The following is a 19,099-nucleotide window of genomic DNA, read 5'->3' as shown; positions in this document are numbered from 1 at the left end:
TGATGTTTGCTTCCAGAATTTGCTGGTATTTATTTGAATCCATGCTTCCCTCGACCAATGAAATGTGCCCTGTGCCACTGGCTGCAACACAACCCCAAAGCATGATCGATCCATACCCATGCTTCATAGTTGGAGAGGTGTTCTTTTCCTGGAATTTGGCACCCTTTTTTTCTCCAAACATACCTTTGCACATTGTGGCCAAAAAGTTCTATTTTGATTTCATCAGGTCACAGGACTTGTTACAAAATGCATCAGGCTTGTTTAGATGTCCATTTGCAAACTTCAGATGCTGAATTTTGTGGCTAGGATGCAGAAACAGTTTTCTTCTGATGACTCTTCCATGAAGGTCATATTTGTTCAGGTGTCACTGCATAGTAGAACAGTGCACCACCACTCCAGGGTCTGTTAAATCCTTCTGAAAGTCTTCTGCAGTCAAACAGGGTTTTTTTTTTGCCTTTCTATCAATCCAATGAGCAGTTCTTTCAGAAAGTTTTCTTCATCTTCCAGACCTCACCTTGATCTCCACTGTTTTGGTGAACTGCCATTTCTTAATAACATTACAATCTGAGGAAACGGCTACCTGAAAACACTTGGCGACGTTCTTGTAGCCTTCTCCTGCTTTGTGAGCATCAATAATCAATTAGAACGCGAGGGAGTTGCTTAGAGGATCCCATGGCTGTTGATTTAAGGGACAAGTATGAGGAGTCAGAGAATTTATACAGCTTTGAAATCTGCATCATCTGACCTTTCCTAACAAAGAATTTGAAAAAGCCACAGCTCAATAAGCTAATTAAGGTCTGGAACCTTGGTAAAAGTTATCTGAGAACTCAAATGTACGTTATTGGGGTGCCCAAACTTTCGCATGGTGTTCCTTTTTTTTTCACTCTCCAATTGTACAAAACAAAAATAATACACAAATCTTGCAGAAAATGCTGAAAAGAAATGTGTCGTCTTTACCTTTATACCGTTTGGTGATCAGTTCATCTTCTGCTCACTAACTAGTCACAGTAACAGACATTTTCAGTAAGGGTGCCCAAACTTTTGCATGACAATAAGTGAGTATTTTCTGTGAGGTGACAGTGTGAACCACTACACCACCGTGCCGCCCAGAATCTAAAATATGAAGCATATATATATATATATATATATATATATATATATATATATATATATATATATATATATATATATATGCTTCATATTTTAGATTCTGGGCGGCACGGTGGTGTAGTGGTTCGCACTGTCACCTCACAGAAAAAAGGTTCTGGGTTCGAGCCCAGCAACCGATCAGGGCCTTTCTGTGTGGAGTTTGCATGTTCTCCCCATGTCTGTGTGGGTTTCCTCCGGGTGCTCCAGTTTCCCCCACAGTCCAAAAACATGCAGGTTAGGTTAATTGGTGGCTCTAAATTGACCATAGGTGTGAATGTGAGTGTGAAAGGTCATTTGTCTCTATTTGTCAGCCCTGCGATGATCTGGTGACTTGTCCAGGGTGTAACCCGCCTCTCACCCATATTCAGCGGGGATAGGCTCCAGCTTGCCTGCAACCCTGGACAGGATAAACGGTTACAGATAATTGATGGATGGATTTGAGATTTTTCAAAGTAGCCACTATTTACCTTGATGACACTTTTTGCACACTATTGGCATTATCTTAACCCATTTCATGAGGTTGTCACCTGGAATGCATTTCAATTAACAGGTGTGCGTCATCAAAAGTTAATTAGTGCAATTTCTTGCTTATCTGCTGTGAGCTGGCCTATTGTTTAGTGTGTCCACCTCTTGACTGGGAGATCGTGAGTTCTACTCACTTTTGGGTCATACCAATGACCATCATCATAATGGTACTTACTGCCATCTAGTGAGGCACACTGCAATACAGATGTGAGTATGGAGTCAAACTCTCATGGTTACCAGAGGACTAGCCCCACACTGTAACCTTAGCTACGTAATATGTAATGAGGCTGAGGGCTATAGAAATGGAGATTTGTGCTGCCCAGTGTGCCTTAAGGGTCTGGTTAGTACTTGGATAGGAGACTACCTGGGAATACCAAATCCTGGCACAGGAAGGACTTTGGCTTTTTGACTTGCCTTTCTAATGCATTTGAGACCATCAAACAGTAAATAGTAAATAATAATTAAAAAATACAGTAAATAGCCTTATTTGACAACTGTAATAATCCATTTTATGTCAAGAACCACTCAACTAAGTAAAGACAAATGACATCATCATTACTTTAAGATATGACATGTCTTAATTAATAAAAATAAAGAAAAAATGTCATTAGAAGGTGTGTCCAAACTTTTGAGTGGTACTGTAAATGTTACACTTATAACAACAGAATTCATTCTGTCACAGAGGAAGTGCTTTATTTATTTTTATTTAACTTTAACCCCTTCGGACGCAAGGAAAAATGCTATGGAACATCATGGTATGGAACTTCATGTGTACAACTGTACACGTTATGTCTGAAGGGGTTAAAGGACAACAAGAATACGTGCAAGAGGAAATTCATAGAGGGTTGGTGGGAGTGGTATTAAAAAAGCAGCATCTTGGACACACCTCCTCACTTTATGCCAAGTGATATCAAAATGTTTATTATCCATTAAAGCAAAAGAAAATGAAAGACATTATCCAGTGCAGTCTTGCAGTTGACTGGGGAACCGAACTAGACTAACGAAGCCACATTCCTTACCATCTGGCTCTTGATTTTTCCCACCACCATGACTAATCAACATCCTCACACTGGCAGTGACTAGTATTATCTATTGATGGACTCATCTCTGCAACATCTAATACTTTCACTATACTACAGCACTGCTGAACTCTTGGTTCAAAAGGTATTGGGTTTCTAACAACAGCTCTGACATTAGTTCCTGTTGTAATGTAAACCACAGATTGTGTTCTGTGATCATGTTTACAGTTACAGCTAGCTCAGAAGATGATGTGTGTGGTGTGCATTTCATATTTCACTGAACTTTGCTTTAAAAAGGTGCTGCTGTACTGGTATTATCATGGCATCACTGTCAAAACAGTGCATAGATATTTATTAGCCTATAAGCGCTATAAACTCTCTCTCTCTCTCTCTCTCTCTCTCTCCCCATCTGCATACCTTGAGACAAGCAATAACATTTTATTCATGAAAGCTCCACTTGAGTTTAATGTATACTGGATTTCTTTACTCACTCAGCTATGGCAGATTTTGCCAGCTTATGGATTCCGTAAAGTTCACTCGAGTTATGTGTGTGTGATGGTGGGTGCTCTCTCTCTCTCTCTCTCTCTCACACACACACACACACACACACACACACACACACACACACACACACACACACACACACAAGACCTGCCAGATATGAGTTGTTGCTATTGGTACACCTACTAAACAGACTTATACCTTGCTATAATAATAATAATCACAGATTAATCACAAATGAGGAGGCATGTAATGATATACTGTGCAACATTACAAATTTATAATAATTGAATCAATGAAATAAAAAAGAAACATGATTATTTGCATGAATGTAATTTCTTAGTTTTTTCTAGCTGTAATTGTGTTGTTGAGACAGCAGAGGATAACAATAGCTAACAATAAAAATGTACAATATCAGGAATACATATGACTTCACCACAGGTAGAAGAAACACAGCTTTAATGTTACCAAAGTGCACAAAAAAAGGTCTAAAATGGGAAAAAGCTGCTGCGTGATTGACTCAACAAGAAATCAGAGTTCTCTTTTTACAGACTACCAAAAATTAAACTGAAGAGAAGCATCCATCCATCCATTATCTGTAGCCACTTATCCTGTTCTACAGGGTCACAGGCAAGCTGGAGCCTATCCCAGCTGACTATGGGCGAGAGGCGGGGTACACCCTGGACAAGTCACCAGGTTATCGCAGGGCTGACACTAAAGAGAAGCAAATTGAGGTAATACAAACGTTCATAAGTTGATTAAGAAAAGGCCTATTTGTTATTAACTGTTAATATTATATTTCAGATTTTCAAAAATATTGTGAATCAAATCAAATCATGAATTGGGTGAATTGTTATATGCCTGCAATTATAGTACAAATCGATCAAATCACGATAGTAAATAAGAATAACATACATTCAGAAGCAGGGCTTTGAACCGGTTCAAGGAACGAAAACGAAAACCGGGAACTTTTTCTATTTCACATGGAACAGAAACGAAACCAGAAACTTTATTATTTTTTATGTTCCGGAACAGAAACGCTTATTAAAAATAATGGTAACCGGTTAATACCGGTTTTTATTTCGTTCCTCAAAGTTTCCGTAGACTACAAATAAAAAAGCCATTCTTCTCCTGCACAAGTTTCTATGACCCGCTGGGGTTCACTTCCTGTGTGACGTTCGCTGACTGAATGGAGAGAGCGGGAGGGTGGACTACTATCACGTCTCCATTACTGAGTGTCTGAGCAAAGAAGAGCCTGAACGTTGCAACCTCCCTATTGGCTGTTTGTAAAAATGTATCAATTGTTGCCCTTCCCACGGGAATCATCGCGGGCTCGAGAGACGAGACCTGACGAGTTAGTTCGTTGGTAGCAAAACAAAATGTCTGGACACAAATCGGGTTTTCAGAAAAGGAAAGAAAATAAAAGGAGGGTCGAAAATACAAAAAAGGAGGCAGAAAATGCAAAACGAGTTTTAAGGTAGGACAAATGGTTACTTTTTAAGGCAGCCCGCCGTGGCTGCAGGCTTTCAGTTGTCATTGAATGGTTACTTTTCTGAGGCAGCCCGCCGTGGCTGCCTGCAGGCTGATTTATTATAGCCCATTTAGTTAAAATAGTTGATATAAAATGTTTATAGTTATAGTTATGTGATGATTGTCCTGATTTAGACTGGTGTTTTTTTTTTTTTTTTTTTTGGGGGGGGGGGGGGGGGGAGGGGGTTGCGCGATGTTGCACCCGGGTCCAGATTAGGGCAGAACCGGCCCTGGCTACATTTCAGGTGTAGTTTGTTTTATGTATGTATGTACTTGCATAGATGTGTACTTGGTCTTCCAATATGGCGCCTAACAAAATCTCGCGGCGCGGTGACGTCATGCGGTAGCCCTCTATAGGGCCTGACTAGCCTTTGATAACACACTAAACGAATTCTCTTTCATTTTTGGCACTTTTTCTGTTTGTGTAGATGGGAAGACATACTGAGAATCCAAATCGCCAACATTTGAAATAATTGTTTTGAATTATTTCTTGTCTTATTTAATGAAGGTTGTAATAGAATTAGCCTACATTTGGCTTAAGCTGGATGAGACAGAGACATAACTTTATAGCCATTTGTTAAACAGCTGACAGGGAACGTAATTAACCGTTCCGGGAACGAAATTTTTTTGTTCTAACCGGTTCGGGAACGTCTATTTAATGGTGGAACCCAAAACCGGAAACGTTAAAATTTCGTTTCTGTTCGGAACGAACCAATAGGAAAAAAATTCTGGTTCAAAGCCCTGTTCAGAAGTGTACTTCACTCAGTGTGTGATTCTGTAAAAATAATGTCATAAACAAGTTATCAACCAAATGGCCATAAATTTATATATTGATGAAGTCACATGATGTGACAGATGTGTGCTGTGTCTGAATTAAATCCCTTCCTCGTGTTTTACTATTTTAAAAAGTACTACCTGCTATTAAGGAAAAAAAAAAATGTTGAAGTTGAGCACAAACCCTAGGTTCATTTTAGAGAGCGAGTCACTCGTGCTGCTTTTAGTCTGTCTTTTGTGTACAAAATTAACAAAGTGTGAAACCGGTTATTACATGAAGTGCCAGGCTTTGTATTAGCATTGTTAGAAGATTAGCAGCTCAGGCTAACTTTAGGTATGTACACTTACCAGAGGCACCATTATATACCTACTTTTTTATATCTATACATCTTCCTCTCGCTAGTTTAACAAAAATGTAATAATAATAATAATAATAATAATGATGTGAAAATTGGTGGTTTGGTCATATTAGCTATAAGTAGATTAGCAGCACAAGTTTCCTGTAGTGGTACACGTTCACCATTCGTACATACATTCATACATACAGATGTCGTACAGACAAAGCCATCAAAAAAATCAGGTTGATTCATTTATCTTAAGTATGGGGCCCATACTTAAGATAAATGAATCAACGGGGCTCTGCTCCGTGCACACGAGGAGCTCCATTATTATGCTGTAATGGTGTCATGTAGGAATAATGGTAAATTTGGAACATCAGTCTATCCCCCTGGTGACCAAATAAAATTAACGATAATCTTTTGCCCCGGCTCCAGAAAGAATTAGAACTATTGGATTAACGTGTTGTGATTGGTCATGACGTCGCTGTTGGTGATGTAAATGATGATGCAGTGATATTGTGACAGAACTACTGACACCTACATAATCCGAATTCTTATACTGCCTCACTTTAAAGTGACTGACAGCAAATTCAAAACAATAAGGAAAGAAAACGTCAGGAGACATGGCTGAAAAATGGAATGAGACAGAAATTAAAAAAAAAAATGCTAGCTGTGAATGCCAAAGACAAAATTGCTCATCAGGTATCTGATACTGTTCATATTAATTAACTAGTGAATGACTCAACTTGGGCTTTTCACAACAATATGGACCTTGTGAATTAGACGTCATATCCGGTCTCACATGTTTTACAGGTCTCACAGTAGTTTGTGATCCATAGCATCCAGCTAAATACCATCATGTGGGAATAAAAGACCCATTATTTTACTGTTATGGAAGAGTGAATAGGAATGAAAATGTGTTATCTATCACGTTGTTTTAAGCACCTTGATACATTAACAGGTTTTGTTAATATGGTGAGTTGGAAATGAGTTTGAGCATAACTGTCTCAAGCTCACCTTCAATTTTGTAAGCTACATCATGAGATGCCAGTATATCAAGCAAACTAATTCATTTCTATAAAATTAAATGTACCACCAAATATATATATTAAAAAATGTCTCATCTCATCTCATTATCTCTAGCCGCTTTATCCTGTTCTACAGGGTCGCAGGCAAGCTGGAGACTACACCACCGTGCCGCCCCTATTAAAAAATGTTAGCCAGATAATTAGAACTAAACAATAAGCTGTACCACCACCTGTGAAAATTGATTCCTTTTGTTTATGAGATAATGTTTTTTAGATTTAGATTATACTCTTTCTTTCTTTTCTTTCTTTCTCACACACCCACACACACTCACAGAGGATGTTGAGTATGTAGAAGGTGTTGACCCGCTCTGAGAGGGCAGCACTGAAGGCCTGACAGGTGATCCTGCTGTTGTGGAGATCAGAAGAGAGAGGGAGCTCCATAGAGCTGTTGACTGCCATACCGCCATACACCGACTCCGTAGCAGCGTTCTGCTTTCCTAAAAGGCTTTCAAGGGAGTGAAGTGATGGAATAAGAAGGTAAAGGAGGAGAGAGAGAAACAAGAACAGAGAAGGAAAGGAGAAAATTGTGGTGTAGGCAAAGAAAAAAAGGGATTCAAGGTGCAACATGGAGAAACAGAGAGACAGAAAGGTTTAGGGCTTATTTATTTTTAAAAAAATGGTCCAAAGTTTGAAATTCCTACAGACCATTATTAATAAACCCATCCATCCATCCATCCATCCATCCATCCATCCATCCATCCATTATCTCTATTTGCTTATCCTGTCCTACAGGGTCGCAGGCAAGCTGGAGCCTATCCTAGCTGACTACGGGCGAAAGGTGGGGTACACCCTGGACAAGTCGCCAGGTCATCACAGGGCTGACACATAGACACACACAACCATTCACACTCACACCTACGGTCAATTTAGAGTCACCAGTTAACCTAACCTGCATGTCTTTAGACTGTGGGGGAAACCGGAGCACCCGGAGGAAACCCACGCGGACACAGGGAGAGCATGCAAACTCCGCACAGAAAGGCCCTCTCTGGCTGCTGGGATCGAACCCAGACTTTCTTGCTGTGAGGCAACAGTGCTAACTACTACACCACCATGCCGCCCCATTAATAAACCCATTAATAGAAAATAGAAAGAATATAGCAGCATGCTGCCTAGAGAAGGACATCCATCGAAAGTCAGTGACCAAGCAAAGAGGTGATTAGTCAGAGAAGCAATAAAGAGGACAATGGTAACATTGAACATCATGCTACCACCACAATGCTTCACTGTGGGGTTGGTGTTCTCTCCGTGATGAGCAGCAGTGTTGAATTTTGGTCTTATCAGACAGGAGAACCTTTTGCGACATTGTGGCAGCGGAGGCGTGGCCAAGCGTTGGTTTGTGAATGGAGGGCGGCATCAGGGAAGGCAAGTGGCAAAGTCAGTACACCTCTTGTCAATTAACGTTGTGTCGTGTTTTGCAGTGAAAATGGAAGGTAGAAAAGGAGGGTACGCGCAATGAGAGGGAAGCTCTCCCAACCAGAACGTACGTGTGTGTGTGTGTGTGTGTAGACACACGTAGTGAAGTTGGAAAGCAGAAAAAGTAGAAAACTAAAGTTGTGTGTAAACACCATCTCCTGCCTGCCGCACTTCAGTATTCCACCCACATCAGGGATGTACCACAGACATGATTGCTGAGTCCTCACCAATTTTTTTTCGCAAACTCTGACCACGGTTTAATATGAATCACCATTCTTCCAGAAAGTTCAGCTTCATGGAGTCTCCAGATAGTGGTTATCCTGTGAACAACTCCCCCTTTCTGAGCTGTGGCTCTCTCCCCCTCCAACTCCTTCACAAATACCCTTGGGCCCCTTAGTGGTTTCTCTAAGTAAAGCCTTCTTTACCTGGTCACTGATATTTAACATCCTATAGTCAGTGTTGGGCAAGTTACTTCAAAACTGTTTTGCATTATTTATTACTTGTTACTGTCATTTTAAAGTAATTAGTTACATTACAATATTACTGTAATTAAAATGTAAGGTATTACACTACTATTGCATTACTTTTAAGTTACTCTCACCAAAATAACTGGAAGTATGGATTTGGCAATCTAAATGTAGCTCAAGACGCTCAATTAGCTCATCACACATCCAGTGGAAGGTGATGTGGTATCTGACTGAGCTAGGCTTATGGTTAAAAACACTAGAATATAATAGCCACAGTGATGGCTCATGGCACAATACAAGGAACAATCATCGCAAGAACAGACAAAAGGTGAAAGTCTGGCAAATTGTGATAGAAATACTGTAACTTTAGGCCTATTCATATTAACATTAATTGAACTGTATTGTATTGTAATGTCTAAAGATATGACAGGATACAAAATTAGCATTTCTATGCCTTTATTGTTTTCAAGTGTACAGCATTAAGCATAGTTTATGCTTCATAAAAAAAAAAAAAAGATTAGCCCTAAGGGATATGACTCCATTTCAGAATTTTAACAAAAATGAACATATTATGGCAAATCGTAGCCTACAATAAAACTGGCCTGAAAAAACCCCACAAGCCTTTTAAATCACAGCTAGACAATGACTATTAGCTATATGAGGCTACCCAGTCACATTTCGAAAAACAGAATTAGAAATAACAAAATCAAAGTGCTTTTAATGATATTGAAGTGCTTAGGCCTATTAGCCCTCGAAGGAAAGGCAGCTCAATCACTTTAGTCTGACTTCCGACCAGAAAAAAAACTCAGTTATACAGGAATGTAAACAAACTGTCAGCATATCTTCAACAACATACTCCGCCACAAGTCTCCTAACCTCTTGAGGCTGAAGTAGCATCTCAGAGCAGCAGAACGTTAATTTTGGCTGCTTTGTGATTTTATCGCCACTCTCATCCTCCGCTTGCTTCCTTGCTAACTTCATGTTACTATGGCACCTCTGTAAATGTTTAGTTAAATTACTGGTGCTATTTCGGGAAGTGGACGTTCTTCAGGTTTAGCACACAAAGTGCATTTGACTACGATGTTCTTCACATCCTTATTTTTCACAAACTTAAAGTAATGGGCGTATACCCATCTGGAGAATGTGCTATCTGACGTTAGATCAGCTGCAGGTTCACTCATCTCTCTCTTCTGTCTGACTAGCCTAAAGGAAAAGGAAGTGAAACATTTTGCGCAGACATTTCACCTCTGCTGATCTCGCGTGATTTTGGCGAATTTGTATGAAGGAAAAAAAAGCCCACCACTTCATTCCAGGTTAAAAATGCATTGTAATGCGCGTTACTGACATTTGTACCGAGTAAAATATTACCAATTTTTTTTTTTTTTTCTGTAATGCCTTACATTGCCGTGTTACTGCAAAAAGCAATGCATTACAGTAATTCATTACTTTTGTAACACGTTACTCCCAACACTGCCTATAGTAGAGTGGTTTTGCGATATTCCTTACTTATTTTAATAATGGCGCAAAGAAAGTTTTTGATTTTTTTTTCATAACCAAACTTTGTATAATACTTTTCGAGAACTTTATCCTTTATATTTTCCAGAAAAACATGTATATTGAGTTTATCTGATACCCTACTGAATAGGTTATATTCCTTGTTTACACACAGCTGCATAGGCTTGATTTCATTGTGCTTGGATTAACGGAAACAGAATCAGTACATTACAATTGTGTGATGTTACTAAGTCATTAAGAAATACTAATTAGTTGTTGTGGGATATAAAGTTGCAATTGTGCAATATTAAGTCACATTTCAGAGATAAAGTTGCAATTGTGAGATAAAGCTGTGTATTATTTGAACTTGTATCTTTTCATACAAGCTTTCATAATAAACACCTTTAAAGGGTCATAACAATAAACTGTACTGTGTGAACTTTGTTACCTGATGGGACCCAGACTCCAGCTGATATTAACTTCTGGGTTGCTGCTTCCAGCCAGACAGTCCATTGTGATCGTCTCTCCAGCACGCAGCTCCGTCTCTTTCACCATGATCTCCAAACTTATTGCAGGAACTTTACCAGGCACCCAACATGCAACAACAGAACACATGAGTGCAAAAGAAACAGCTCTAACATTGTACTCAGACCTGTGTCCCAAAAGATCTGATCTGCTAGACTGAGTGATCACAATGATACTTTCGCTAATAATAATGATCACAGAGCTACAGATCTATTGACAAAAGTTAGGGGAGATTAAGGTAATCTGTCCAGGCTAGTGATCTCTGGAGGTTGGCTCTGTTTTCAATCCACAACCAGAAGCACCATCAGCGTTTTCTGAGAATCATGTTGAGCAGTGAAAGTCATTTGATGAATCAGATAGCATTATAATTTCTATACTGCAGCAGAATAATTTTAGTTTTGGTAATTATTTTGCCCAGCTTTGATTAAGGTTGCAAATTTGTTTAATTGTCATAAATAAACTAAAAACAAAACAAAACTAATCCTGAATATTTAAAAAGACATAAATACATGCTAAGTATATTATGATTGACTCACATTGGACCCGAAGTTTAGTCTCAGCTGATATTACTTTCTCGGCCTCGTTTGTGGCATTGCAGCGATATGTGGCTAAATTATCGCTGGGTTGGAGAGTGAGAAGAAACTCCCGTGACACACCACGCTCAGACTGGATGTGGCTTGATGGCACCATGACAATATTACCATTCTAATATCACACAGACAGAGACACACACATACTCAAATTTATTCACAAAGCACTCAGATTTGATGATATTATTATTATTATTATTGGGCAGCACGGTGGTGTAGTGGTTAGCGCTGTCACCTCACAGCAATAAGGTCCGGGTTCAAGCCCCGGGGCTGGCGAGGGCCTTTCTGTGCGGAGTTTGCATTTTCTCCCTGTGTCCGTGTGGGTTTCCTCCGGGTGCTCCGGTTTCTCCCACAGTCCAAAGACATGCAGGTTAAGTTAACTGGTGACTCTAAATTGACCGTAGGTGTGAATGCGAGTGTGAATGGTTGTCTGTGTCTATGTGTCAGCCCCGTGATGACCTGGCGACTTGTCCAAGGTGTACCCTGCCTTTCGCCCGTAGTCAGCTGGGATAGGCTCCAGCTTGCCTGCGACCCTGCTGAACAGGATAAAGCGGCTAGAGATAATGAGATGAGATTATTATTATTATTATCTACATCACTATCACCCCAGGGCGGCACGGTGGTGTAGTGGTTAGCGCTGTCACCTCACAGCAAGAAGGTCTGGGTTCGAGCCCCGTGGCTGGCGAGGGCCTTTCTGTGTGGAGTTTGCATGTTCTCCCCGTGTCCGCGTGGGTTTCCTCCGGGTGCTCCGGTTTCCCCCACAGTCCAAAGACATGCAGGTTAGGTTAACTGGTGACTCTAAATTGACTGTAGGTGTGAATGTGAGTGTGAATGGTTGTCTGTGTCTATGTGTCAGCCCTGTGATGACCTGGCGACTTGTCCAGGGTGTACCCTGCCTTTCGCCCATAGTCAGCTGGGATAGGCTCCAGCTTGCCTGCGACCCTGTAGAACAGGATAAAGCGGCTAGAGATAATGAGATGAGATGAGACTATCGCCCCTTCCATAGCCTTTGTTCAGCTGCTAAGGACTTGCATCACTGACCTCAAGCAATGGCTGCATAAGAACTACCTTAATGCTAGCAAAATGGAAGTTCTATTAGTAGGTACCAAAAGACAAGTTTTGAGCTTCTCCAATTTCACTATTGACATTGATGGTGTGTCTATTAGTCCTTCCAAAGTTATAAAAAAATACCTTGGAGTTCTCTTTGACTCCGCCCTTATGTCTGAACCCCATTTTAAACTCATTACTAAGAATGCATTCTTTCACCTCCGCAATATTGCATGTCTCTGCCCTCTTCTCTTTGAAATTGATGCCAAAATGTTGGTCAATGTGTTTATCTTTTCTCTTCTTGACTACTGCAATTCTCTCTTTTATGGTCTCCCTGCCACATTGCTCAACCGCCTGCAGTACATCCAAAACTCAGCAGCTAGAGTCCTCATACTCACCATTGCTCATATCACTCCTGTGCTACAGCAACTGCATTGGCTGCCAGTTATCTGTCGGATTAGATACAAAATCCTGCTACTAACTTATAAAGCTCTTCATGGTTTCGCCCCTTCCTATCTCTGTGAGCTAATTCATTTGTGCTGTCCCTCCCGCTCCCTCAGATCTTCTGTCTCTGGACTTTTGACTGTCCCATGTTTTAAACTGGCATCTATGGGTGGCAGATCATTCAGTGTTGCTGCTCTTAAACTCTGGAATTCATGACCACAATCACTTTGTGACTGTTCCACTCTCTCTTCCTTCAAAGCTAGCCTGAAAACTTTCCTCTTTACCTCATACTACTCTTCCTAGTGTGTGTGTTTTTTTTTTTTTTTTTTTTTTTGTGTGTGTGTGTGTGTGTGTGTGTGTGTGTGTGTGTGTGTGTGTGTGTGTGTAACTCTGTAAAGCATCCTTGGGTTTGTGAAGGCACTATATGAATTGAAATTATTATTATTATTATTATTATTATTATTATTATTATTATGGTTTGTTGTTCTCTATATTCATGACTTATATGGTGAATACTCCATAGAAATAGACTAAAAAAGTGTATGGTGTGTGTGTGTGTGTGTGTGTGTGTGTGTGTGTGTGTGTGTGTGTGTGTCTATATATATTTGTTAAGGATGGACAGCCTTGTGTTTTCTCAGGAACAAGACTAAGAAGTCAACAACAACAGCAAAGATATAGCTGTCAAACTACACAATTAAAAACACATTGCATCTTGTAATTTTTTTCAAATGCTAACAAGCATTAGTCATTATCAAGTTCAGTTTTTCACACCTCTCTCTGTACAAACACCCAGCTTAGCACCTAGGCTCATTTCATGACTCAAATGCACAAAAATTCTCAAAACCCCACAAGACATGCACTCCTTCTCTTCTAAGTACATTTAATCAAAATAGCAGAATAGCAACAATGATAAAAAAAAGAAACACCCAAGCAACAAATAGATATTTTTCTTTGTTTTATATTATTGATGTCACTTGGGTGATTATTAAAAAAAAAAAAACATTATTCAGTTACAAAGAGAAGGGTACATTTTACAATAATTGTAAGGAATATCACATATATCACAAGAAAATGCAAATAGGAAAGTAAGTGTTAGAAACAGATAACTATTTTAACCATAGCATGAAAAAAAAAACGATCTTCTGTATGGGGTAATAAAGAATTTAGGAGATAAAGTGATGTCATCTTGAATTAACATCTAGTTTCCAAGATGGCGCCGTGGACGGTTGCCTCGGTACTTCGCTCTCTGGTACTTTCTATGTTTTTGTGTATTTGTTGTGTTTCTTGCACTGCTTCTCTGGTCACATACTCCAGAGAAGAACTTATAAACATTGGAATAATCACCAGTAAAGTTGTTTCATCAGCTTTCATTGATCTGGAAAGTTTTCCAGAGTTACTTGTTGGAGGAGCAGCAGCTCTCTATGGATTACGCCGAGGATGCCAGAGACACCGGGGGAAGCGAGCCGGTGTGCTCGTCAGGCTGAGGCAGCGGGGGTTTCGCACTGCGCTCCTGTCTATTCACCTGGCTAACATCCGCTCTCTGGCCAATAAGATGGACGAACTGCTGCTCCTCAACACAATCAACACGGATTTTAACAGATCTGCTGCCTTGTGCTTCACTGAAACCTGGCTCGGTAAGCACATCCCGGACTCTTCTCTCCACCTGCCTGGATTTCACCTGCACTGAGCGGACTGCGAAATGGAGCTCATGGGGAAAACGAGGGGAGGCGGAGTCTGCTTTTACATTAACGAAGGTTGGTGTACTGATGTCACATTTCTAAACAAATCGTGCAGTCCTCTTCTGGAGACATTATTCATAAACTGCAAATCGTTTTATGCTCCGCGAGAGTTTTCCTCGTTTATTCTGGTTGGAGTTTACATCCCTCCTCAGGCGGGTATTAATGGGGCATTACAACACCTGGCTGACCAGAGAAACAATGTGGAGAAAAAAACACCAGACTCTTTGCTCATTGTTTTGGGGGACTTTAACAGAGCAAACCTCAGTCATGAACTGCCAAAATATAAACAGTACATTAAGTGTCCCACCAGGGACTAACACTCTGGACCATTGTTACACTGTTTTAAAAGACTCATACCACTCTGTCCCCCATGCAGCCTTGGGACTATCTGATCATTGTATGGTTCATCTTATCCCATCCTACAGGCAGAAGCTGAAAGCTGCTAAGCCTGTAGTTAAGACGGTGAGGAGATGGTCCGATGAGGCCAAAGTGGAACTACAAGCCTGCTTTGACTGCACTGATTGGAATGTTTTTGAGGATGCAGCCTCAGACCTGCATGAACTGACTGATACTGTGACATCTTACATCAGTTTTTGTGAGGATATGTGTGTGCCCACCAAGACCTTCCGCACATACAACAACAATAAACCCTGGTTCACTGCAAAACTCAGGCAACTTCATCAGAACAAAGAAGAGGCCTACAAAAGTGGAGACAGAGTTCTGTATAATCAGACCAGAAACACACTGACAATGGAGGTGAAAGCAGCTAAGAGGACCTATGCTGATAAGATTAAAAACAGCCTTTCAGCAAACGAGCGGACGTCAGTGTGGAGAAGCCTGCAGAACATTACTGACTATAGACCCTTTTCACGTGACGTCACGACAAACGCGGCCGCCATTTTGGACATGTACTACCAGTAGTTTACCACAGCCAGCATTGAGGAATGGCAGCAAAGAAAGTGTTTATTTTCAGCAAGACTTCCATCATGCCACTATATTGTTGTGCACCTGGATGTAGTAACCATCAACAAACAAGGCAAGGGTTATCATTTTATCGGATCCCGGTAGATGCTGACCGACGGAGAAGATGGATAGCGGCCATAAACAGGAAAGATTAGCAGCCCTCGGCATACCAGTGCTTGTGCAGTGACCACTTTGTTGGAGGTAAGACGAATAAAATTAGCCAGAAAAGGCATTACATTGCTGTTAACATTCTGTGGCGGCGAGTGTGTAACCAAATAGGCTAAAATAACCCATTGTAACCTCTTTGTTCTTCTGTAGTAGCTATTAGCTAACAACATTAGCTAGCGTTGTGTTCCTTTGCTGTTGGTAGACTGTAGGACAGATCAGAGGCAGTGTCCTACAAACAGCGCTTAATTTGAGGGGGAGCAAACGGGAGCGCGCTCCGGAACCTCGGGCATTGGCTTCGGCAGCTATTTACACTGGATCCGGTGATCCGACACCTCTTTTGACTATGTAACAAAAAAAAAACAAACAAACCAAATAATTAAATAAAAAAATGCAAGTTTATTTAGTGTTAATGTCTGATTTTGATATCTGTCTTGTTGGTGATTTCTCTCATAAAACAACATCCACAAAATATCTGCAGATGAACTTAATTTGCAGTGTTATTACAAAACATGCCCAGAAGCGCAGCGCCACGTCCCCCTCTCCCCCACTTTTTTTCTGCACCGGAGCCGCTCATCCTCTGCACTCCGGGACCTCCCACTTTACAAATTAAGCACTGCCTACAAATAAGTGTTCAAAACAAGAGGAGCATGTATTTGTCTCTTAAATCCAGGCCGTTCCCTGTAATCTGTAACAACGGTTGGAGAAAGTAATGGCAAATAGTGAGTGCACAAACCATAGAAGGTAAACTGTACACAGCGCCAGGGCAGTGTGATGGTATGTCTACTTTTAGATTGTGTTAGCTTATCAATGAACACACTCGTCACTCGACGAGTTTCACGTCTTTACGACGGATACTTAAATGTGTGTTAGGTATTATTGTTGCAGTCTTCGTGGCTTCGTGTACTTCCGTATGTCTGTAAACAATCCAGGCGGAAGCAGATAAACGTCGCTCTCTAAGCCTGCTAACCTCAATTTTTGAAAATACCTCTGCTCGCCCTGTAAATGCCCTACGTCGCTGGATAGCGAAGGTGTTTTCTGCATCTCGCTCCTTTTTCTTGTATGTTCTCCGTTTGTCGCCTTCCTTGCATTCAAACCAATTCGAGCCGAAGTCCGCTACATGTCCAAAATGGTGGTCGCGTTTACGAAGGTCACGTGACTGAAAAGGGTCTATAGGAGACCATCCCCCAACACTGCAGTGAACCATCAACTGGCTGACGAGCTGAATGTGTTTTACTGCAGATTCAACACATTCACACCTCTCCCCCCTTCAGTAATTAAAGACCCATTTACACCCCCTGCCATTCTGCCACCCCCCTCCTCTGACCCCCCACCAGCACTCAAGATCTGTGAAGAGGATGTCTGTCAGCTTTCCCGCAGACAGAAGATCAGGAAGGCACCTGGCCTAGATGGTGTGTCACCCTCTTGTCTGAAGGTCTGTGCTGACCAGCTGGCTCCCATCTTCACCCAGATCTTTAATAGATCCCTGGAGCTGTGTGAAGTCCCCTCATGCTTCAAACGCTCCACAATAATCCCGGTTCCTAAGAAAACCAATATCACAGGACTGAATGACTACAGGCCTGCTGCCCTCACATCTGTAGTCATGAAGTCCTTTGAGAGACTGGTGTTGTCATACCTGAAGGACATCACAGACCCCCTGCAGTTTGCCTACTGGGCAAACAGGTCAGTGGATGATGCAATAAATATGGGTCTACACTACATCCTGCAACACCTTGACACTGCAGGGGCGTACGCCAGGATCCTGTTCGTGGACTTCAGTTTGGCATTCAACACCATTGTTCCAGACATCCTCCACACCAAGCTCACCCAGCTCACTGTGACCTCCTCCACCTGTCAGTGGATTAACTTCCTGACTGACAGGAAGCAGCAGGTGAGGATGGGGCTCATCATATCCAGCACTCAGACTATCAGCACTGGTGCCCCCCAAGGGTGTGTGCTCTCCCCACCGTTCTTCTCCCTTTATACCAACAACTGCACCTCAAGAGACCCGTCTGTTAAACTCCTGAAATTTGCGGACGATACAACGGTCATCGGCCTCATCCGAGATGGTGACGAGTCTGCATACAGACGGGAGGTTGAACGGCTGGTCTGTTGGTGCGGTCAGAACAATTTGGAGCTGAACACGCTCAAAACTGTGGAGATGACAGTGGACTTTAGGAGGAGCCCCCCCCACTCTGCTGCCCATCACCATCACCAACAACACTGTGACTGCTGTTGAAAGCTTCAGGTTTCTGGGTTCCACAATCTCTCGGGACTTGAAGTGGGAGACCAACACAGTCACTATCATCAAAAAGGCTCAGCAGAGGTTGTACTTTCTGCGCCAGCTCAGGAAGCTCAACCTGCCTAAGGAGCTGCTGACACAATTCTACTCTGCCATCATTCAGTCTGTTCTTTGCTCTTCCATCACTGTTTGGTTTGGATCAGTCACCAAACAGGAGAAGAACAAACTGCAACGGACAATAAGGTCTGCAGAGAAAATTATTGGTGTCAACCTGCCCTCCATCCAAGACCTGTACCTGTCCAGAGTCAGGAAACAGGCAGGTCACATCTCTGCGGACCCATCACACCCTGGTCACAAACTGTTTAAACTTCTCCCCTCAGGGAGGCAATATAGATCACTGTATGCAAAAACAACCAGACACAAGAATAGTTTTTTTTTCCCCTCAGGCTGTCTCTGTGATGAACAGCTAAAATCCGGATTCATATATCAGTAATATCACTTGCAAAATATCTGCACACTCATACTGTCATTCTGTGCTCACTGTTACTTATATTATATTTATATTTACTATTTCATCTTTGCACTATGCACCATATTGCACCAAAAGGGAAAATCCTTTCTGTGATGAACAGCTAAAATCCAGATTCATATATCAGTAATATCACTTGTAAAATATCTGCACTCATACCATCATTCTGTGCACACTGTATACTTTATATTTATTTATCTATTTCATACTTGACTTACCTGGATTAGTTTGCACTATGCACCTATTACACCATTTTTTTGTTTGTTTGTTTTGTGTTTACACTTTTTATCTGTTTTTGTACTATGAGAGCTAAGTGAAACCGGAGTCAAATTCCTCGTGTGTGTCCACATACCTGGCAATAAAAGTGTTTCTGATTCTGATTAAGGCAATAAGGCAACATCTTGAAATGAGGCATCTTTTGAAATGAGGCAATGAGGCAGCCTCTTGAAATGAGGTACCATCTTGAAATAAGGCAATGAGGCACCCTATTGAATTAAGGAAATGAGGTACCCTCTTGAAATGAGGCACCCTCTTGAAATGAGGCAATGAGGCACCCT

The 19,099-nt window shown here is 41.3% G+C and overlaps 1 protein-coding gene across 1 annotated transcript in view; it reads right to left on the bottom strand.

Moving 5' to 3' along the window:
* nphs1 (NPHS1 adhesion molecule, nephrin) overlaps positions 1-19,099 on the bottom strand; it is a 265,377-nt gene that overhangs the window by 88,095 nt on the left and 158,183 nt on the right. Inside the window, exons 12-14 of the mRNA XM_060897686.1 lie at positions 11,360-11,528; positions 10,747-10,876; positions 7,197-7,369 (exon numbers count right to left, since the gene is read on the bottom strand). Coding sequence (XP_060753669.1) covers positions 7,197-7,369; positions 10,747-10,876; positions 11,360-11,528 — 472 coding nt within the window. The remainder of the gene's footprint in view (positions 1-7,196; positions 7,370-10,746; positions 10,877-11,359; positions 11,529-19,099) is intronic.

Source organism: Neoarius graeffei, chromosome 17 (genome assembly GCF_027579695.1).
Source record: "Neoarius graeffei isolate fNeoGra1 chromosome 17, fNeoGra1.pri, whole genome shotgun sequence".
Classification (NCBI taxonomy): domain Eukaryota; kingdom Metazoa; phylum Chordata; class Actinopteri; order Siluriformes; family Ariidae; genus Neoarius; species Neoarius graeffei.
The sequence above is the reverse complement of the archived record's forward strand: the minus strand, read 5'-3'. Positions and strand labels throughout refer to the sequence as shown.